Here is a 24,228-nt window from a genome sequence, read left to right on the forward strand (position 1 = left end):
ACAAATCAATTAAATAAAAACCTGAAAAGTCCTCATTCGATAAGTATTCATCCCCTTTGCTATGACACTAAATAAGCTCAGGTGCAACCAATTGCCTTCAGAATTCACCCATTTAGTTAAATGGAGTCCATCTGTGTGCAATAAAAGTGGTTCACATGATTTCTGATTAAATACACCTGCCTCTGTAAGGTCCCACAGTTGGGTAGTGCATTCAAAGCAATGATACTACCATGAAGACCGAGGAGCTTTCAAAACAACTCCAGGATAAAGTTGTGGAAAGGCACAGATCAGGGGAGAGGTATAAAAAGATTTAAAGGCATTGAATACCCTTTCGAGCACAGTCAAGTCGATCATTAAGAAGTGGAAGGTATACGGCACCACCGAGAATCTGCTTAGGGCAGGTCGTACTCTCAAACTGAGCAGCCAGGTAAGAAGGGCGTTGGTCAGAGGAGCCAAGAAGCCAATGACAACTCTGAAAGACCTACAGCATTCCATGGCTGAGATGAGAGAAACTATCCATGTGTCAACAATAGCTGAGGTACTCCACAAATCTGGCCTGTATGGAAGAGTGGCAAGAAGAACACCATTTCTGAAAAAAGCCCATGTAAAATCCCACTTGGAATTTGCAAAAAGGCATGTGGCAGACTCTGAAAAGATGTGGCAAAAGATTCTGTGGTCCGATGAAACAAAAATTGAACAATTTGGCTTAAATGCAAAATTTTATGTCTGGCACAAACCCAACACAGCACATCACCCAGGTAACACCATCTCTACTGTGAAGCATGGTGGTAGCAGCAGGGGGGTGAATATTTATCTAACCATGACATTCCAACTTTTTTTTTCATTAACTGTTATTTCAAAATAAATTATCTTTTATTTCAATAATTATCAATTATCCTGCCTATTCAAAGTGTTGAGTAGATTGTGTAAATCAAAGGAAAAAAAATGCACCAAGATTTCAGGCTGTAACACAACAAACTGTGAAAACATCTAAGGGGGGTGAATACTTACTATAGGCACTGTATGTCAATTAAAATGCCACGATAAACTGTCAGTGAAATACAGAATCATTAATTTATTTTAAAAAATTAAAAAGGAAAACAGACATGATATTGAAATAATATTTCATAAATGTTCAGGGATTATCCATCATTTATTTATTTAATAGAAATCGTAATATTATACCCATTCGCCGTAGCAGAACCTCTAAAATAGTAGCTGCTATGGCCAAATCATAGCAGTTGGCATCTCTGCTGCAGTCTTCTTATGCCCTCGGGGGCAAGCATGACTGCGTCACAGGCTCGTGCAGCTTTGGTATATTACATTGAGGTTCAGGGTCTTCACGAGGTAAACACCCATACAGTAATGGTTACATTTCGTACTTGATAAGGAACACTCTGCTATTTCAGAGGCTTTGCTGTTTATTTGATCATTAAAAGTGGACAGGATTGGATTTTACTTACTGTAGGCTAGCTCTTCACCGGCCCTTTTCCGCGACTGGTCGCCCCTGAAAAACAAGTTTAAAAGAGTCAGGTGACGAGACCATCAGCTGTGAGTCAAGGTTTCTCTTGATTGGTTTGTCACGTTTCCCACAATCAGAAACCGCTGTGTGTTTTCTGGGACAACCGATCAATAAATTATTAAGAGGAGGACATGACTGTACAGTAATCTAGTCCAGTTTCCAAGCACATCTGACTATGAAGCACTGAGCTCCAATTTGTATTCCTGGCAGAGCTTTTTATGCCATGTCATTGATTAATGCAAGTTTTAGTTAAAGTAGTTCCATCATCAATTAAAAATGCAAACAGCTTTTGGTTTCCATGAAAATAAATCACATGTTTTATTTGAAAATGTATTTCCGGTCTGTATTTGTGGTTTGATAAGCACTGCATAAATACAGTTCATTTAACTGGTAACTAGATTAACAATATTATTTCTGAGGTTGGATAGTGAAACTAAGAATATAATGTGCACCCTTTTACCAATTTTAGAAGCAGGATGTACACTATTGGTCAAAAGTTTTAGAACACCTCAATTTTTCCATTTTTTTACTGAAATTTACGCAGTTTAATCTCTCAGTGTACTCTGAAATTACAGCATAGAACAAATAAACAATTGGAGATAAAAAAAAGAAATCATGGAATCGATTTGTTTAACAAAATTTAATCTAAATTTTTGACTCAAAGTAGCCACCTTTTGCAGATATAACAGCCGAACAGACTTGTGGCATTCTTTCTACAATGGAAATCAAATATTGTTCGGAAAGTTCTTCCCAACACTGTTGCAGAAGTTCCCACAAATGTGTTGCACTTGTAGGTTGCTTTGCTTTCACCCTTTTTTTCTAAGGTAGTTCTGACATAGCCTGGAGGTTTTGGGTCATTATCTTGCTGTAGGATGAACCCCTGACCATCTAGGCGTATACCAGAGGGTACTGCATGGCGCTGCAAAATGCTTTGGTAGCCGTTTTGGTTCAGGATGTCACTCACTCTGTGCAAGTCGCCGACTCTGGATCCAGCAAAAGAGCCCCAGACCATCACGCTTCCTCCTCCATGTTTGACAGTTGGTGTCACACACCGAGGAACCATCCTTTCGCCTACTCAACGGCGTACAAAAACCCTGCGTGATGAACTGAAGATTTCAAATTTTGATTCATCGATCCATAAGACCTTCTTCCAGTCTTCAGTAGTCCACTGGCGGTATTTCATGGCCCAGGCAATCCTCTTTTTCTTATTTTGCCATCTTAGCAATGGCTTTCTTACTGCCACTCGACCTGTCCAACCTGTAGCTCGAAGTCTTGAAACTGAGACTTGCTTACTTCGACCAGAGTTAAGCTGTGCTTGAAGCTGTTGTCCTGTGAGCCGCCTGTCACGCAAGCTGTTGACTCTCAGAAACTTGTCTTCTGGTTCTGTTGTCGCTTTGGGTCTGCTAGACCTCTTCCTGTCAGAGTTTCCTCCAGTTTCCAAGTGTCTTTTGATGGTGTAGGAAACTCTACTCACTGATACCTTGGCTTTCTTTGCAATTTCTCTAAAGGAAAGACCTACACTTTTAAGGGTTATAATGATCTGTCTGTCTTCCTTTGTTAATTGCCTTTTTCTCACCATTATGATAGCAATATACTACTTCCTGCAGTACAATACTGTCCAAATAATGCTTAAGAGGGTATACTAACACAGTCTGTTCTAACACTGCTTTTATACAGACAGTGGGTTTGTAAGTAACCAACAAAAGTTGGGACACCTGTAGGAATTGTTAGCATCAACTTCCAAGGCTTAATTTACTTCCATTGCTGCAGAACAGCTGTAAGTTGTTAACCCATTACTTGTTCCCTGAAAAAGACCTTTTTGTATAACTCTGAAATGTACATTATTTTTCAGTTTTTGGTAACCTAAACTTTTTTTTAACCTCTGGCAGTTTACCACTTACCTTTGCACCATTTCAGTTTATTCACCAGACTTGAACTGCTTGACCGGTAGTGTATGTTATATAAGAGGCACTACACACTTGTATCACAATTCACAACCTATTTGATTACAAACCTGATTTTCTTGGAGTTGTCATCAAAAGCTGATGTAGCAGTCCAGTTTTTATTTGTTTGAGAGAAAACTAAAACCAAAGATTTTATTCTGGCATTGTCTGACTTATAAACAAGCATACAGTTTATACTTCACTGATTCACTGAAAAGACTTTCTCTTTGTGTTACCCCTCTGTTTTTAGCATACCCGAGGAGTGTGTTTTATAAGAGGGCTCTGAAAGGGGTGAGCTCTAAGTTAAATGTTACATGAAACTGCTCAATCAAAACAGAGGGTGTGTTACACAATATAAAGGAAATCACAGGCATGTTACTTATATTTTTTAGATTAGTTTAGGTCTGGGCCACTGGCACATTAAGCAAGCAATCATAAAATCCCAACTCAACCTAAACTTCGTAAAGATGACGGATTGTAAAGAAGATGGACCTCTGCTTTCCACACAGTATGGGAGGGTCATTACTAATCCTTTCCAGATAAGCATATTGAATGATACACTAGTCTGTCCCTCTCCGTCATGCTAAACAAGCCGGGAACCCTGGTGCACTCGTGGTGAAGTCCACTCAAACCTTGACATCTACAGTTCTGCTCAACCCTCATCTCTCATGTCTTATGGTCAGGACTAAATCGTAAAATAAATCCTATATTTACAGTGTCAGAGAGGCATTTTTCATGGATCTAGTTAAGCAAGGTCACTCTGGAAGCAAATTCTCTACTTTGTGTTACTTTCATTTTTATGTGCATTAATATACTTGATTTACAATCTGCAAGAAACTCACAATTTCACAGCATAAACCGTGAACTGTAAGAACACTGAAACGCAGATACCTAGAAAAAAAAAGACACAACTAAATCTTAAGGTTTATTAAACCCCTTAACATACACATGGAATTCAGTGGTTGTTCAAAAGGTATCACGAGGAAACTGACAATTTGGATGACCACATCCAAACTGTCAGTAAATTTTAAACATGTTTCGTGCACTTAATTGCAACAACGAGAAAGTTAGTTAGTTAGCTGTGGGACTGTGGTGGAGTGTCCCGTCCCTTTGTATTATTATTATTATGTAGGGCTGGGACGACAGTGATTTTTAACTATCGATGCATTGTTTTCATAAAGACCCGATGCATCGTTTTTTCCTAACGCAAAAGAAAAGTATAAAGTAGATATACTTTCATCAAATCTTATCACGAAAAGTACATGTTTCTCCAGTTGAACTTAAAACTACACATTTCTAATTATTTATGTCTAGTCACACTGTCGACGATGTTCCCCACAAAAAGTTAATAAAACATTTAAAATATTACTGTCTTACCTTAAGATGTCTTTACAGCAACCGGATCCAATGGGGAACACAAGAATAACTATTTTCAAGTCTAACGTAACAAAGTCTGTACTCTCTCCAGAGCTTATTTTCTGTTTTTATTCACAAATATTATGCAGCCACATTTTCCGGTTTCAAAGAAGAACAGAGTTTGTTCACAAGCATCCCTGCTTTGCTGAACACACGCTCGCTCGGGACCGATGTTGCAGGGATACTTAACATGCTCTTTGCCAAGGCTGCTAGGTTTAGGAAAGCGTGCCTGGTTATTTTTCCACCAAAATCAGGGGATCTTCGCTGATGTTTAATGGAGTTTCAGAAACATAAATCGTCCTCTCTTGTTGGATTAAGGTTTCCTTGGAAGTAGTTTGTGTTTGTTGCCGTCCACAAAGTAACAATTCCAATGCATGTTCGGTCTTAGGTTTCTTTTTAACAGGCAAGTCCTCTGTGCTGCACTCACTTGTACAGGCATGATTTCCGTCATTTTCGAGGTTGTCCTCCACCAGCCTCACTAGTTTGGCAGAGAGCTTCAGACATGTGGGCTTTGGCCTGTTTGGTTAGGAAATCCAGATGGTGAAATCATGGGGTGAAGAAATGACACAAAAAAGTGGCATACCCTAATTACTTGGGTCATCCAGCTGACGCAAAAAAAAATCGCTGAGACAAATTATGCAATAGCTTATCTCTCAAACTCTGTAACTGGAATTAGCAAATTAGCTGAATTTGAAGAAAACAGTGTCTCCGCTTCATCAGGAACTTCAGTCAGTATGTGTTTTATCCCTTCAGTCAGTATGTGTTGCAAATGGGTACAACAACTAACCGTAATGTTTTTCTCTGCACTCAACAGTACTGTAGCCAGTTTGAATGTCTTTAGTAGGCGTAGTATCTCAGCCATTAGGTTCCACTGCTCAGTTGTGAGATCTATAGTAGCTGTGTCAGACTTTTTGGTCAAATCTGGGTTTGTCAAAACGTTGTTCAAACATATAATAAACCGTGTTCCACCTTGTGTGTACGTCCTGTGTTAACTTGAATGGTGCTTTTCCTTGTTCAGCATTTCTGTTTGTTTCCTATGTAAAGCAGTTGTTGCCATCTCACTCTTTTTAAAATGTGCAGCCAGTCTCCTTGCTGCTGCCACTAACATATGGACTTGTACATCCTCCAAGCTGTTGTGAATGCATTGATTTATAACGTGCCCTGCACAGCTCACATTTGCCACGCTACTAAAAAGTAACACAGCACGCTCGCGCAGAAAGCAAAGATATTGCTCTGCACACGTTGGCCGTGCTGTAATGAACACAAGCTTACTTTTGTAGCCACTTCAAACTGTTTATCTGTTTGATCACTTCTGCTAAATTCACTGCTGTGTGTCTCTCGTGTAATTTTCGTGTTGCTAATACTTTTGACTTGAGTTCCCAGTTTTGCTTAATGTAATGTTAGGTATCTGTTAAAAACGCTTCTTGTATCACGCCTTTCCATACATCGGTAGTGACGGACATTGAAATGCACTCCAGACTTAAATCCTCTCAAAGCTCCAGAGTAATAAATTTGGAGATGGTCTTTCGACAGGGCATTTCCTATTCAGATTTTTAAAAGCAATCAGGCCATTTATTTATTTTGCTCCGACACTTTTTGGATAAACTTTCTTTCCAAAATAAACTGTCACTGAAGGGGTTGCTTCCTTTTGTTTTTTACTTGTGTTCCCACTGTCGTGTTTTGTCGGGTGCTGTCTTACTAAATTTAATTAGCAAAATCTGATCCTGAAATGCAGCCTACTTGCCTAGTGGGTGGGGAGTTTTTTTTGTTTTGTTTGTTTTTAATTATTATTATTATTATTATTATTATTATTATTATTATTATTATTATTATTATTATTATTATTATTATTATTATTGTCTCTGTTGTAAAACGTAGACATAGTTTTTTCTCGGTTTCTTTATTATTACTGTCTGCGTTTTATAACGGAGACATTGCTTTCTCTCGGTTTCTTTATAAAAATGTTTTTGTCCGTGACCTTTGTAGAGGCAGATCTAGAATTTTGGCACAGTTTTTGACGGATTTTGTCAACGCATCTCCTCCTACAGTTTGACACTTGGCACAACTATTGTACTCTATCTGACTTGAGCTGCTATTACTTTTGGTGCCGATCGGTCTAATGGGTTTGTGGGTCCAAGGTGAAGACCCCCAAAACTTAAACAGCCTATAACTCCTTACGGTGACAAGATAGTGTCATAGTTACTATTGAACATGTATAGGAAATCATTGGTTCTCTATAAGACCAACATTTTTTCCATTGACCTATGACCTTCCTAGACAAAAATAATGGACATTTGGCTAATTAAAAAATGGACACTAAAACTGGACAGCTCATAACGCCTAAAAGAGGGCAGATAGGCATATAATTTGTATAGTAAACATTGTATGCTCTATAAAAATGTCCTTTCTGTTTAATTTGACCTTTCGTTACTGGTCAAACTGGACAAGTAAATGCCAATAGCTAAAATCTCCTTAAATACTACCGATAGACTCATATGTACTATTGGACACTTATAGGAAACCAACTAAGAGCTTTCTAAAAATGTCTTGGACTTTGACCTTTGGTCAAGGTCACATGGACAAGTGACTGTTTTGACTGCTTATAATTCCTTCAAAAACTTCATTATGGTCTTTGAATTCACTTGTAATGTAATACAGTTTTAAAGCAACCAGTTCAATAGGCAAACAGCATCAATGCTTGCGTTTTACAACGCAAAGTTTCCCCAGAAACTTCCATTCTAGTTGTCTGTGTTGTAAAACGCAGACTTTGCTTTCTCTTGGTTTCTTTATTATTATTATTATTATTATTATTATTATTATTATTCAACTTATCATTTCGGATACGATTTTGTCAACGCATCTCCTCCAACAGTTTTGAACTGATCAACTCCAAACTTGGCACAAGTATTACACTATATCTGACTTGAGTTGCTATTACTTTTGGTGTCGGACTTACGGTTTTGGGGGTCTTAGGTCAGGACCCCCAAAACTTAAACAGCTTATAACGCCTTACAGGGACAACATACAGTCATAGTTACTATTGAACATGTATAGGAACCCACTGGTTCTCTGTAAGACCAAAAAAAATTTCGGTTGACCTATGACCTTCCTAGACCAAGATAATGGACATTTAGCTAATTAAGAAATGGCCGTTAATACTGGACAGCTCATAACTCCTGAAAGAGGACAGGTAGGCTCAAAATTTGTATTGAACACATATAGGAACCATTGTATGTACTATAAAACATGTTTTTCTCCTTGACCTTTATAGAGCCAGATATAAAATTTTGGCATAATTTCTGACCGCTTTTTGTCAACTCAACTACTCCGACAGTTTTGAACTCATCAACTCGACAATTGGCACAACTATTGCACTCTATCTGCCTTGGCTGGTGTTACTTTTGGTGGTGATCGGACTTATGGGTTTGGGGGTCCCAGGTCAAGAATGAAAAAATGAAACAGCTTCTATCGCCTTACGGGGACAACAGGGTCAGAGTTACTAATAAACATGTATAGGAAACCACTGGTTCTCTATAAGACCAATGTTTTGTTTTTTTTTCCGTTGACCTATGACCTTCCTAGACCAAGATAATGGATATTTGGTTAATTAAAAAATTACCAATAAAACTGGACACCTCATAACTCCTGAAAGAGGGCAGACAGACCCATAGTTTGTATTGAACATGTATAGGAACCATTGTATGCTGTATAAAAATATGTCCTTGCTGTTTAATTTGACCTTTGACCTTTCGTTACTGGTCAAACTGGACAGCGAAACACTAAAAGCTTACTTCTCCTTAAATACTGCAGATAGAGTTCACTTTAATTAAAGATGTCTGCAATTTTCAATTTTGACCGGCAGAAGGCAGCAGTCCCTAAAAAATGTACTTGCCATAAAAAGTGTTTGGCATATATTTGATTTGAATTTGTCAACACATTTCCTACAGTTTTTAACGAATCAGTGTGAAACTTTGTAAAACGATTGTACTATATCTGTAGTTAGTTGCTATTACGTTTAGTGGTGATTGGACTTATGGATTTGGGGGTCTCAGGCTGTGACCGAAAAAAACTGTAATGGCTATAACTCTGGAACCCCACTGAGTAGAACTCTTCTGTTTTCGCATATATGTACCTCTCAACTATCTCTGTATAATGGTATAATCTAGAATATTGTGTACACTTGATGTAAGAACCTTTATTTTGAACTTTGACCAGTTTTAAATAACTTTAGCATAACTGAGGCAGAAGTGTTAAAGGGACTAGGAGCTCTTAAAATAAACAAATCCCCTGGGCCGGATGAGATCCTCCCAGTAGTACTCAAAGAAATGAAAGAAGTAATTTACAAACCGCTAACCAAGATCATGCAGCAGTCTCTTGACACAGGGGTGGTACCGACAGACTGGAAAATTGCAAACGTAATACCGATCCACAAAAAGGGAAACAAAACTGAACCAGGTAACTACAGACCAGTAAGCCTGACTTCTATTATAGGCAAACTTATGGAAACTATAATAAGATCCAAAATGGAAAATTACCTATATGGTAACAGGGTACTGGGAGACAGTCAACATGGTTTTAGGAAAGGGAGATCGTGCCTAACTAACTTGCTTGATTTTTTTGAGGATGCAACATCCATAATGGATAATTGCAAAGCATATGACATGGTTTATTTAGATTTCCAGAAAGCTTTTGACAAAGTCCCGCACAAAAGATTAATTCTCAAACTGAACGCAGTTGGGATTCAAGGAAACGCATGTACATGGATTAGGGAGTGGTTAACATGTAGAAAACAGAAAGTACTGATTAGAGGAAAAACCTCAGAATGGAGTGTGGTAATCAGCGGTGTACCACAGGGATCAGTATTAGGTCCTCTGCTATTCCTAATCTACATTAATGATTTAGATTCTGGTATAGTAAGCAAACTTGTTAAATTTGCAGACGACACAAAAGTAGGAGGAGTGGCAAACACTGTTGCAGCAGCAAAGGTCATTCAAAATGATCTAGACAAGATTCAGAACTGGGCAGACACATGGCAAATGACATTTAATAGAGAAAAGTGTAAGGTACTGCACGCAGGAAATAAAAATGTACATTATAAATATCATATGGGAGATATTGAAATTGGAGAAGGAATCTATGAAAAAGACCTAGGAGTTTTTGTTGACTCAGAAATGTCTTCATCTAGGCAATGTGGGGAAGCTATAAAAAAGGCTAACAAGATACTCGGATACATTGTGAAAAGTGTTGAATTTAAATCAAGGGAAGTAATGTTAAAACTGTACAATGCATTTGTAAGACCTCATCTTGAATATTGTGTTCAGTTCTGGTCACCTCGCTATAAAAAAGATATTGCTGCTCTAGAAAGAGTGCAAAGAAGAGCGACCAGAATTATTCCGGGCTTAAAAGGCATGTCATATGCAGACAGGCTAAAAGAATTGAATCTGTTCAGTCTTGAACAAAGAAGACTACGTGGCGACCTAATTCAAGCATTCAAAATTCTAAAAGGTATTGACAGTGTCGACCCAAGGGACTTTTTCAGCCTGAAAAAAGAAACAAGGACCAGGGGTCACAAATGGAGTTTAGAAAAAGGGGCATTCAGAACAGAAAATAGGAGACACTTTTTTACACAGAGAATTGTGAGGGTCTGGAATCAACTCCCCAGTAATGTTGTTGAAGCTGACACCCTGGGATCCTTCAAGAAGCTGCTTGATGAGATTTTGGGATCAATAAGCTACTAACAACCAAACGAGCAAGATGGGCCGAATGGCCTCCTCTCGTTTGTAAACTTTCTTATGTTCTTATGTTCTTATGTTCTTATGTTCTTATGTTCTCTCATTCATGGTCAAATTGGACAACAGACTGTTTAATAGCTCATATCACCTTACAGCTTGCAGATACTCATATTTACTATTGAACTAATTTCCATGTGATGCACAAGTGTGTCCACATTTGTATAATAGCTAAAATCTCCTTAAATACTGCAGATAGACTCATATCTACTATTGAACAGAAACCAACTAAGAGCTTTCTAAAAATCTCTTGGACTTTGACCTTTCGTTACTGGTCAAACTGCATAATTAAATGCTATAATAGCTTAAATCGCCTTAAAAACTGCAGATACACTCATATTTACTATTGAACACGTATAGGGAACCAACTAAGAGCTTTCTTAAAATGTCTTTTACTTTTACCTCTAGTTCAAGGTCAGATGGACAATTGACTGTTATCTCAGCTTAGAATTCCTTTAAAATACTTCATTATGGCCTTTGAATTCACTTGTAATGTAACACACTTTTAAAGTGACCAGTTCAATAGGCAAACAGCGTCAATGTTCGCGTTTTACAACACAGACGAAGTTTCCCCATAAACTTCCATTCTAGTTATTATTAATAATAATAATAATAATAATAATAATAATATTATTATTATTATTTAAAGGAACCAAAGGAAATGCAAGGAATACAAGTGCAGATTTAAATTTTGCCGGTCCTAATAAAAAACGGCCCTATTAATGAACTTTTTTTAAACCATCAATTGTTATACCAACGATTTGAGGCATCGATGCTTTATCCTAGCCCTATTATTAAGATTTATTGTATTATTGTTGTGGCGCAGATGAAACCTGCCACTATTAAGTGCTATTGTTTTGTGTGTTTACTGAGTATTTAATTAGCTGACAGTAGCGCATCATTATTAAACTCGTGCAGACTCTGGCCGAGGGGTAATAAGATAATAACTAGCTAGTTAACCCCTTAGCCAGAATATGAAAGACCTGCAGATTGGCTGCACGGGGAAGACAGTGTTCAGGGAGTAACGAATGGGAGTTAAGGAGAGGAGAAATAAAAAGGTAAAAGAAAAACTAACACAATTGCTACTGTGCTGGAACAATCAAGATGTAACTAAGCCTGCTGAGAGTAGTAGGCCAAAACATGTTGCAGCTCAGATTTTGACTTCAGCAGTCCCTCTCCTTCCAACAACTCAATGTCCTTCATGCAATCCAGACCCCGATGTTGGGAAGCTGGTGAGCCTGCTGAGTCATGTGCATGAGAACAATGTACAGCACAATATATTTCTCAGTCTTTATTACAGAATTCATAATCTGCCCAGCGCCATGCATTACCTCTCAGGAGCTGCAAGGTTTGCAGTTTTGATGACCACTTTACTGCATTGCCGTCAGGTGGGTTTGTGTTTTTTGTGCTTTGAAGCAGGTCATCAGAGGCAGAATTGCCAGAAACTGAACAATCCCAGGCCTGAGAAAAAACAAGTTATACAGAACCAGCAGCAGTTAAACTAAAGCGCCTGTGCCCGGAGGTGCACAGATTCTTCACCCCACTGTAGAACCAGATCTGGAGAGCTTATATGAAGCTTTATGTGCAGGGAGGACTGACGAATGGGAAGTGGCCATAGTTGGAATCCAAAAGGTGAACGCATTTAGGGAGCTTTCTTACGCTGCTGTCTTAACCCAGGGACGAGTTACACTGGGAGGCATGCTTGACACTGGCTTCATGGCTTGCACCGTAAGTGAGTTTGCTGTACAGCAGTTAGTTGAAGTGGAAGTGCTCCCTAAATACTACCAGCCTCTAGATAATTTATTGTTAGTAGGGTGTGGTGGTAAAGACATGAGACCAGATTCTGTGTATGATCTGTGGCTACAGATGCATGGTATTGAGTTCACTGTGCCTACACTGGCAGTGCCTGGAGAGCAAGATGACTTGATTGGTGGCTCAAATGTGATCAAACATCTGTTGCACGAGCTGGGGGCGTCTGGCAATTGCTGGCAGATGTTCAAGACTTGGGCACCTGAATCCTCCTCAGCCGGTGGAAAGTTCCTGGAATTGATGTCCTGCTTAACCAGGTGGAATAAAGCAGAGCTGCCAGGCAAGATAGGGACTGTCAAGCTACTGCGGGCTGTCAATGACGGAACATCTTGTGTGGGGGAGACTGTCTCGCCACAACGTCCCATCATCCTGGTCGAACCAACTACATCTAAGTCGATGCCGCAACATATTCTTGTGGCCTGAGTGATAATGCTTATGTGGAGAGATGGATCGGTCCCTATGAAGGTCACCAACCTGTCTGATAGACAAATATCTTTGAAATGGAACTGTAAATTAGCAGATGCGTCTCCATGTCTTGCTGTTGAAGATGGAGGAGCAGGGCAACATCAAGAAGTCAGTGAGTGAGTATGCTTCCCCCCCTTGTGATGGTTTGGAAGAAGGATAGAGCCCTACGCACATACGCTGACTTTCGAAGGCTGAATGCGAGAACACTTAAAGAAACCCATCCCTTGCCGCATCAGTCTGACTGTCTGGCAGCCCTGAGAAGCAATGTATTTTTCAGCACGTTGGACTTGACATCGGGTTTTTACAATATATCTATCCATGAAGTTGACAAGAAGTTTACAGCCTTCACGACTCCATTGGGATTGCATGAATACAACCGGCTCCCCCAAAGCTTGTGTAACAGTCCTGCAGCTTTCATGAGGATGATGCTACATATTTTGGGAGGCCTCAATTTTTCAAACCTGCTTTGTTACTTGGATGACCTTTTAGTGTTTGCCCCTACTGCAGATAAAGCCCTCAGGCATCTTGAAGTAGCACTTAATCGTCTGAGACAGAACAATCTGAAACTTGGACCTACAAAGTGTCATCTGTTGCGAAGATAGGTGAAATTTCTTGGCCACATCATTAACCAGGATGGTGTTTCAGTAGACACGATGAAGGTGGAGGCCATAACTAATATGACGACCAAGGACCTCATGGAGGATGATGGCATCACACCATTGGTCCGGCGTGTGAAATCCTTTTTAGGTATGTTGTTCTACTATCAACACTTCATCCCAGACTCTTCAACCTTGGCCAAGCCGCTGTTTGGCTTGACCGCTGCACAGAAGAAGAGAGGCAGATACCCTAGACTCAAAGCAGCCAATGGAACTTTGCGCAAGCTCACACCACAAGATTGGACTGTTGAGTGTGTGGAGTCCTTTTGCAAACTTAGGGATGTTGTGTGGTGCTTGCTCACCCTGATTTCTCTTTTCCATTCATCCTGTCTATCGATGCTTCTTTGGATGGATTGGGAGAAGTGCTCTCCCAAATCCCTGAAAGTGGAAGCCAGGCCAGGTCGACTGCCTTTGCGAGCAAGTCTCTTAATGTGTTCAGGAGAACCACTATGCCGCAATGTGTCGGTATCGGAGACTCCACATCTGACTGCTTTGACTTTGGACTGTAGTGAGGTGAAAGCTGTTTGTGATGTTCATAGCAAATGGAAGCAAGCTGCCTTCACAAGAGGTGTGAGAGCTATTCAACATTTGCAAGACCTAGTGGCTCCAATACAAGACACTGTGCCGGCACTCTCACTTCAGGAGCTGGAGCAAAATCAGGTGGCAGATTTACATATATCCCAAGTCCTCTCCCTTGTTATCAGGAAAAGGAAACCAGTGAGGAGAGAAAGACAAGGCTTATCACCTGAAGTGGTCTCTATGTTTAAGCAGTGGGACTTGTAGTTAGGGATGACATTCTGTACACAGTCAGCAAAGATCAATTGCCGGAAACTGCCGGAATTGCCAGAATTGCCGGAAAAGCTTCCAGTTTGTGTTGCCTGAATCTCTAAGTTCCAGAGCTTTATCAGGTGTGCATGATCTTGCTGGTCACCAGGACAGGATAGGACGCTACACCTTGCTCGATAGCGCTTCTTTTGGACTAAGATGGAGAGGCATATTAGAGAGTATGTGTATTGTTGTGAAAGATGTGTGTTGACCAAGACAGCTGAACCAGCAGCACACGCTTCACTGGAAAGCAGTAAGATCTCTGCATCAATGGAGCTTGTTTGCATTGATTTTTGGTCTGCAGAAGACCGAAAGCAGAACTCTGTTGATGTTTTGGTGATCACAGACCATTACACAAAGTTGGAACACATCTTTCCATGTCTTAACTAGACAGTTATACAGGTCGCAGGGAATCTTTTGTGTTTATGGCTTTCCCTACCACATACACTCTGACCAAGGCACCAATTTTGAGATCGAGTTGATAGCTGAGTTGCCAAGTTCGACTGGTGGGCAAAGTCCAGAACTTCTGCTTACCATTTAATGGGCAATGGAGGCACGGAACGCTTTAACCGTACCCTTGGCAAAATGCTTCGGGTACTACTGCTCAATGCAATTGGCGTTTGCATACAACACCACCGTGGACAACGGGATAAGCACCATTTTTCCTTATGTTTGACAGGGTCCCTAGACTCCCGGTAGATGTGTTGTTCAAAAATGTACTGAGTGACCCAGCAGTAGTGGACTATAACAAATCTGTAAAAACTCTTGTTAGAGACCTGAAGGAGGCCATCACCATCGCTTAGAAGCACACCGATTGAGAGCAATTGAAATAGAAACAAGGGTACGACAGGAAATATAAGGGGGGAAGCCTTGCCGTCAGGGATCAGGTGTTACTAGCGAACAAGGGTGAAAGACAGACATAAGCTGGCTAACAGTTGGGCACCAGGAGTCTTCAGAGTTGTGAATAAACATCTGGAAACGCACACTTAGGGGAGTGTAGAGGCTGCGGATTAAACAAGCGCATGGGTGTTGGGCAATCCTCATGGAGGTGCTGTAAGTTTGGGTCTTCTGTACAAAGACATGGTCTCATTGGAATGCAGTGATGACTTCAGCCATGTTTCTGAGGTTCCCAGTTGCCAACTCGATAGGGTATCAGCCTCAGTTGAACGCACAATTCTTGACAATTGCCCCGATTCCGTTTCTGTAGGGTCTACTACATCAGATAGTACCAGGCATAAGTGACCGATCCGTTCTCTCAAAGGACACTGTGGTTAAGAAAAGGGCAGGCCATGTGGCAAGAAAGGTGAAAAGGTTAGTTCAAGAGATGACGCAGAAAAAAAGACATACTTCCCTTAGACCTTGCCCTGTACGAAGTTTCTTCAGTGTTTCGAGTCTGTTTGGTTGTTTTTTTTTGTTTTTTTTTCTCCCAACACACATTTCAATGTGTTACTGTTTATGATGTGTTAAGATGTTTTGTAAGTAATAGAATGTGATGCAGTAGTGGGTAATTGGACAGTGTGGTGTACAAGGCACCATGTTAGTATCTGGGCAGAGTTTAGGCCTGATCCACCTACTCTCACCTGATCTGCAAGATAAATAGCAGCAATGCCAATAGGAATTTTTTCCTTTTTGTCCTATGACATTCTATTGTGACATGTATCTGTGTTTATCTGCTGTTTTGCTGGATCAAGATGTTTGGTGTAATTCAGGAGGGGTGAATGTAACCGGTATATAGTGCACTAGTGCACTATTAATCCTACACCAAAGATCCTGATCCAGTGCCATGTTTTCACTGCAGCCACTATTGTTTAGAGCAGGGGTTCCTAAAGTGCGGCCCGTGAGGACGTCTGGTGTGGCCCCCCAAAGCGCACCGACCGTGGGTCAAACCACCCCCCTCAACACCCCCAGCACCCCCACACGGTATTGATAGCTGAGCTGCTAAGTTTGATGACTGACTCTGTGGCAAAGTCAACGAACAGGTTTGAAGACGAATGGTACCACCCGTTAATGGGCAATGGAGGCAAGGAACGCTTTAACCGTACCTTGGCAAAAGCTTCGGGTTACCGCTCAATGCCAAAGACCAGTGGCCGGCATCAGCTCCAATCATTGACATCTGCATACAACACCCGCAACCACATCGGGGTAGGTTTCCCAAAAGCGTCCCCCCCAAACACACCCCCCCCCCCCCCCCCCGGAGTTTGTGAAATGAAGTATTTTCACTATATTAATTTGTTTTAAAAATCTGGCAATTCCAAAATGTTACTGAAGTTTTTTTTTTTTTACCCCATAGGAGATGAATGGTTAACCGAGCCATCCTTTGCTTATTTTCTTTCATTTTCTGTTATACAGACAAGCAATGCACGTGCTCTTCTTAGCCTGGTCGTGTTAACTAGCATCTCATTTGCTGGTCCCATCCTACCAGCAAATTAGTTTTGAAAATTCTATGTAAGAACAACACTCTGTGTATTCACTGTGCAAAAAAAAAAAAAAAAAAAAACACAACAAAAAAAAACGCGCCACCTTGTATCCAGAGCAGGACAACAGGCTTGAATTTCTAGCAAACAGCCTTGAAATAAATTGTAACTTACTATATTTAATATTTTTTGTAAACTCTTGTCTAGTTTATATAGCTTACATTCCAAAGTACTGTAATCTGTTTGGAATAAATATTTTAATAACACTCTTGTAGTATGTTAAACTTGCTTTAGGCTTTTTTTTTTGTTTTGTTTTTTTTTCTGGAAGCTACCAAGGTGTAATTACCCCTCGCCATTCAACTGTTATGCACAAGCTTTTACTGAACTGTAATGCAGAGCTCGCAAAATTTTGGTAATGGTACTTGTCCATCGGGCAGTCCATTGTAGATATTTGGTTGTCCAAAAAAATGTAAAGTTGCCCATAATTGACCTATGGACTGTGATTTGTACAAAGTACACTGAACTCAATATAGGTACAGTATCTCAGGGTTCATACTTTTTCCAGATTTCCATTTGTTTTTCCCAGACTTGTATTTTAGTTTAGTTACGATTATACTGTAAATTTACAGTATAATCGTAAATCTCAAAACTACTCACTTCTAAATCTTTTGTAGTCATTTTTGTATTACTTTAGTATAAATACATGTTCATTTGGATTCATATGTTGTTTTTTTCTGACTTTATGTGAACGAAAAGACACACATTCACCCGTTTTCTCAATGGAAATAGTGATATTTTGAAATTTACCTGTCCTGGTCACAAAAGCAAAGTTTGTGGGGAATAATAGCCATTTTAACATAGTGTTATTAATAATAATATTAGTACTGTTTTACTCTTTGATTTTATTTGTTATTATTTGTCACTTCTAGCACTTATAATAGTAGATTGTGAATAAAAGTAGAATTACAACTAGTACAGTACCTATTTGTGGCATGCTGCATCCAGTATTCTGGCTATATCCTATTTGTTGAATACAGTATTATATTTATTGTATTTATTAGTGTTTTCTTAAGTTTACATATCATAGAAGTCAGGCTTATTGGTCTGTAGTTAACTGGTTTTGTTTTGTTTCCCTTTTTGTGGATCTGTATTACGTTTGCAATTCTCCAGTCTGGCGGTACAACCCCTGTGTCAAGAGACTGTTGCATGATCTTGGTTAGCAGTTTGTAAATAACTTCTTTCATTTCTTTGAGTACTATTGGGAGGATCTCATCTGGTCCAGGGGAAGTGCCTTTTTTCGCTGAATTTTTATTTTTTTTAAATTGATCTATTAAACCATTTTGGCAATTTTGTTTTACAGTTAGATTTGCCTACTTTTGGGATGTAATTGTTTTGCGCCTCTAGTACTACATTTTTAAAAAGCAGCAATCCTTTTTCTGTGGATGCTTTCTCTATTTTACTCCAATCTACTTTTGTTATACCTTCATAGCTTGCCTTTCTAAAATTGTATACCTTAGCTTTAGTCATTACTTTGTGGGCTTTAAAAATCACCTCAAATGAGACCATGTTGTGGTCTGAGTTTGCCAGTGGTTCTCTGACCTATTAGTTATTTTGTCTTCATTATATGAAAAGACTAAATCAAGGTATGCCACTCCTCTAGTTGGTGCCTTGACAAACTGCGTTAGGAAACAGTCATTTGTCATTTCCACCATTTCAATTTTGTCCGCCTCCCCACCAGGTTTTTCCATTTTATATAGTTGAAATCCCCCATTAGTATGGCTTCTCCTTTGCTAAACGCACTTCTAATGTCATTGTATAACAGGATTATTTTGCTTGGCGTCCGAATTTGGTGGAATATAGCATGCTCATATTAATATTTTTGAATTTTTGTCCATTATTCTGACCCATATTGATTCGGCGTTGCTTTCTTCATCCAGATTTAACACCTGGGCTTCAAGACTGATTATTATGTATAGCGCTACCCCTCCGCCTCTTCTGTCCTGCTTGTCTTTCCTATACAGTGTATACCCACAAATATTATATTTGTCTCCATCACTTTCGGACAACCAAGTTTCTGTAACACCTATCACATCATAGTTACTTGTTAGTGCAGTAGCTTCAAGTGCTAACATTTTGTTTCTGATACTTCTAACATTTAGATAAATACATTTAATAGCTGTCTTATCTGAGTTGTTGCCCTTGTTTTGATGTGGTATCGTGAAAAAGTGGGCTCACAACTACTCATATTGTGGAAATTTACTATCATTTCATCCCGAAGAACACTGTACTTATTCTCCCAATGAGAATAACCGAAGGGGTAAATACTGGAGATTGTTAACGTCTATCCTGATGAGTGAAATAACCACAGGACGCTATAAAGGATCATGGTGATCATTTATATAGCAAGAATAATTCTGGTAAAGAAAATAAGTTATTGTAACTGATTTCTAAGAATTACTTTCCTCAGATAAAGCTCCTCATCTGCTCAGCAATGCAGCGTAATTTGGAACGGTGTGATTTGCCTGGTCGCTCTGTTAATGTATTTGAATGAATGCAAGACAGGTTCCAGTTATGATCCAGTAAGAAAGATACTCAGGACCACTGGATATGAAAACGTTTTCAATGTTAGATATCTCAAACGCTTGTTACATAAAGCAGGCTATATTTAAAATACTGGGATGTCAGTATGATATGTCAATCACCACAGACTCAGTGACCAAGAGGGGGTTGTCACATCTTTTGAATATTTCCCTTTCTAGGTACTTAAAGAAAAGAAAAAATAGGTAAGAGGAGTGTGCAGTGTGCATGAGTCACACTGAAACAAAGAAGTGCAAGGAAATAAACAGAACACTGTGGTTCTCAAGGAGCAAGAGGGTAGAGAATAGCCCTCAATACAGCACAGGGACAGCAATTCCCTTGCTGTATTTAGATTGTAATCCTGTACACAGTGCATAGAATGCAGGTTACACATACAAAATGTAATCTTCAGGTGTGGCAGCTAAAGTTACGAACTATGGTTTACAATCATAGTAGCCATGATGATCCAGGAAGAATGCACAGTATAGGCATAGAAAAAGCAGAATAAAAACACACAGGTGAAGGAATTAGCTAAAGCATTTACCATCAACATGACCAGGGTCTCTGCACTGAGAAATCCCTGTAACTGTAAACCGTCAGTACAGACACACAGATAGCAGTGCACACTCTCAAAACTGACTCGCTCTCACACATACTCTCAGACAGCATAAGCACACTGAAGCTCAATATAACTGCATATGGTTACCTGGTAAATCCGTTCTGCATTAGTTCCCTTTGAAGTTTCTGGTCCTGCGCTGCGTACACCGACAGCTCTGACTCCAGTGCTGGTGGAAGGATGTTGGGTATAAAATTGGAAAACAAGGTCGGTGCTAGCTGTGCCCACTCTGTAAAATAAATAAATGGAACAGTTATAGCAAAGATATTTTACCGCAAAAGAAAAGCAGATATGTTTTATTTTATTTGTTATTTCTTAGAACTTGTTTGGTATTTGTGTCTTGGTTTATATTATACATCCTGCAAGAGAAATCAGCCAATCAGAGTTAAGGATTTAAAATACATCATATCCTGTGTACTGCTGTCTTCCCTGTCTGGCATAGTTCAAAAGTAAAAAAAAAAAAAAAAATTACTTTGTTTAATAGTAGTTTTTCCTTTTTTGTGATTCATAATAAGTTAATACATTCTGTGTAGGTGACTTATCATTACAAATTAGAACCGCTCAATTTCACCCAAACAGCACAAGATGACATCTTGTAAAACAATAGACACTCTACACAATGTATTAAGTTACAAAGGACCTTCCTGCAAGATCAACATGGGAAAAGGACTCTGTTTTTTGTGTTCATAAACTAGATCTCTTTAAATGAGACCCTAAACTCAATGTTGTAAAAAACAATCTGGTACTCTTGAGGCCTGTACGGAACTGCTGACTGCAGAGTTTTGTATTTAAGAAAGTGTGTTTTTTTTGTAATAAGAATGATTTGCTCCCCTGTCCTAGCTAGGACACGCTCTTTCCATTTTTTTATTTTTTTTTTTTTAAATATAGTATAATGTTATTTGTTAGATAAAATGTGTAAGTTATCAGGATTTGACAGTGCTGTTTCTGAATCAACACACCCAGTTCCTACAGATTTCTGATTTTCCACCAAAATTTTTGTTATTGATGCATTTTTTCATGTTAAAGGCACTCCTTTATATAGTGGAACAGGTTATAAGGCGGTACGTTCATGGCTTCCCATTTACCCCATAATGCTATTACATTAGCACCTTGTGGCAAAGTGGTTTGCAGTGTGGAGGTGTACATGTAGTGCAATGCTTAAACAGATGATAGACAACAAAGTTCATGGTCTAAACAATCCTTTATTTGTTTTTATAATCCAGGTCGTTTGGCGACCGTAAATAATAATCCCTGGCAATACACAGAAATGTGTACTGCACAGTGAAACCATAGGGTTCAGTCCTGAAATAATAAACACAGTATAAACACACACAAAACACAAACATGATCACAAACAAACAAGTCCAGAGTGAGTGCTAACATGCAAGTGGTGAAATACAATTTATCAGTGAACACAGTGCAGTGCTGGCCTTTAGCGACAGCTCCCGGCTAGCGTTAGCCATCTAACAATAACAAACTCAATTAGAATGACTAACAAACAAACACGAAACACTCATGATTACTCTCCTTCACCAGTTCTCTCGCAACCATAACAAAGGAACAGTTCACTTTACCACATCCCCTTTTGTACCTTCAGCCACGGTTACTAACCCCATTGGTTAGTAAGTGCAATCTCTGTTCCTCCAATCCACGATTGCCACAATGCCTCCCGTCCGAGATGATAACGTAGTGTACTGTGGCTCAGCCCCCTTTCTAGATGGCCAACTTCCACCTTTCCCTGGAATGAATTGCCAAACAATCCAGTCCAGGGTATACTGTTCCCTTTACACAGCGCCCTCACAGGTCGGGAGGAAGATTTATAACCAAGATCCATTCTTTCTGATACTTTAGTAACGTCCCTAAAATGAGTCTCAAATGACATATGAGGATCAAAGATGACCCCCAAACTCTTAATTTCTAGTTTAAGTTTTGATGAGACTGCAAGGGTCGAGCTTACGTAATCCCACATTTCCTTTTAGTTGGTGCTGTGATCCCACTAGCATAACCTCTGTTTTATCTGAATTTAACATCAGAAAATTGTAATATCCAATGATTGATGTCTGTAAGGCAAGTAGATAATACGAACATAAAAACATAAAGTTTACAAATGAGAGGAAGCCATTTTGCCTATCTTGCTCATTTGGTTGTTAGTAGCTTATTGATCCCAGAATCTCATCAAGCAGCTTCTTGAAGGATCCCAGGGTGTCAGCTTCAACAACATTAATGAGGAGTTGATTCCAGACCCTCACAATTCTCTGTGTAGAAAAAAGTGCCTCCTATTTTCTGTTCTGAATGCCCCTTTGTCTAATCTCCATTTGTGGCCCCTGGGCCTTATGTCTTTTTTCAGGTCAAAAAAGTCCCTTGAGTCGACACTGTCAATACCTTTTAGAATTTTGAATGCTTGAATTAGGTCGCCACATAGTCTTCTTTGTTCAAGACTGAACAGATTCAGTTCTTTTAGCCTGTCTGCATATGACACGCCTTTTAAGCCCGGAATAATTCTGGTCGCTCTTCTTTGCACTCTTTCTAGAGCAGCAATATCTTTTTATAGCAAGGTGACCAGAACTGAACAACATATTCAAGATGAGGTCTTACTAGTGCATTGTGCAGCATGAAAACCAGACTGAAACTTCTCGAATATACTATTAAGGAGTTGCACGTTTTTAGGCTTCCAAGTCGAAGTCTGGGGAAGCCTATTTTTGTTAGGATTATTAGGCTTCAAAGCCAAAGGCTGGGAAGCCTATTTTTAAAGTTTTTTTTTTTTTTTTTTTTTCTTCCCAAAACTTTAAACTGCTGCTGCTTTGAAGCCATGTGACTGATCAGGTTCTGACTTGGCAGGTAACAAGCTGGATACATTGGCCGTCAGATGCTGAAAAAAGTTTGCTGCTGCATCCTTGCAATTGGCGCAGTGACGCATTTTTAGATAAAACCTTTCGAAATCTTCTTCTTGGGAACCTGTGAAGCGATTGATCTGAAACTTAGCATATATCATCAGCATCCAAACCCACATCAAGTTTGCGAAGCAGAAGTTGCTGTGATAAATTTGTGTGTCAAAATGGCTGCCACAAATCTTATCGAAATGTGCCCCTAACAACAAACTGCTGCTGTTTGAAAATCATTTGTCCAACAAATTCCAAACTTGGTATATCGTCCCAATAACAATGTGATACAAATATGTGCAAATGGTGATGTTTTATAAAACAAGATGGCTGCCAGTTACATGTTTACATTTGAAATTTAAACCTGCGTCAGTTGACAAACGATTTACTTGACTAACTCCAAACTTCACAAACACCTTCCCTGATACTGTATCAATACAACTGACTTTTAAAAAACAGTGTTGACATGAAATGAAAATGGCCGTTTGACGCATTTTGTTAGAAACCTTTCGAAATCATTTTCTTGGGAACCGGTGAAGTGATTGATCTGACACTTGACATATATCATCTGCATCCAAACCTGCATCAAGTTTGCGAAGCAGAAGTTTCTGCGATAAATTTTAATGTCAAAATGGCTGCCACAAATCTTATTGAAACAAGCCCTTAACAGCAAACTGCTGCTATTTTAACACTGTTTGACCAACAAACTCCAAACATGGTAGTTATTGTCCCAGTAACAATGGAATACAAATATGTCAAAATGGTTGTTTTATAAAACAAGATGGTCACCAGGTGTACATTTACATCTGAAATTTAAAACTGCCTCAGTTGACAAACGATTTACTTGACTAACTCGAAACTTCAGCATCATCACTGACACTGTAGCAATACAACTGATGCATTTTTGAAAAGAAAAAACAACCTTCAAAATCTTCTTCTGTGGAACAGTTGAAGTTGCTGATTTTAAACTTGGCACATTGAGAAATAAACACGCTTAGACGGGTACTGATACTGGGGCTTGGGAGCCATAAAACTGCCTGTCAGTTCTAGTTATTTTTATTTTTTTTTTTCTGCCAAAAGTTTGTCACAGGGTGATGAAAACGCATACGTAAGTAGATGCCTATGTGTGGACAACTAGTCTGGGGTCACAGAGTGGAAAAAGTTCACAGTTTGGCCACTAGGCTAGATCTCATGAAAATATTGGACAATTTTCAAAACTCTTGTTGACAAAAACGACTTAAGATGGAGATCTGACAATGTCAGCAGAATGGCCTATAAAAAATTTTAAAAAGTTGAAACAAATCAATTGAATGGTTG

General features: G+C 39.3%; 1 protein-coding gene across 4 annotated transcripts in view; it reads right to left on the minus strand.

Moving 5' to 3' along the window:
* The window catches only part of LOC121321985 (CDK2-associated and cullin domain-containing protein 1-like), a 129,845-nt gene that overhangs the window by 18,623 nt on the left and 86,994 nt on the right, over positions 1-24,228 (minus strand). For 3 of the 4 annotated variants that reach the window (XM_041261375.1, XM_041261373.1, XM_041261377.1), the window contains 2 exons: positions 20,123-20,261; positions 1,464-1,507 (listed from right to left, as the gene is read on the minus strand). In XM_041261375.1, coding sequence (XP_041117309.1) covers positions 1,464-1,507; positions 20,123-20,261 — 183 coding nt within the window. The remainder of the gene's footprint in view (positions 1-1,463; positions 1,508-20,122; positions 20,262-24,228) is intronic. The other variant, XM_041261374.1, reaches the window with a different exon arrangement.

This window comes from Polyodon spathula, chromosome 10 (assembly GCF_017654505.1).
Source record: "Polyodon spathula isolate WHYD16114869_AA chromosome 10, ASM1765450v1, whole genome shotgun sequence".
NCBI classification, from domain to species: Eukaryota; Metazoa; Chordata; class Actinopteri; order Acipenseriformes; family Polyodontidae; genus Polyodon; species Polyodon spathula.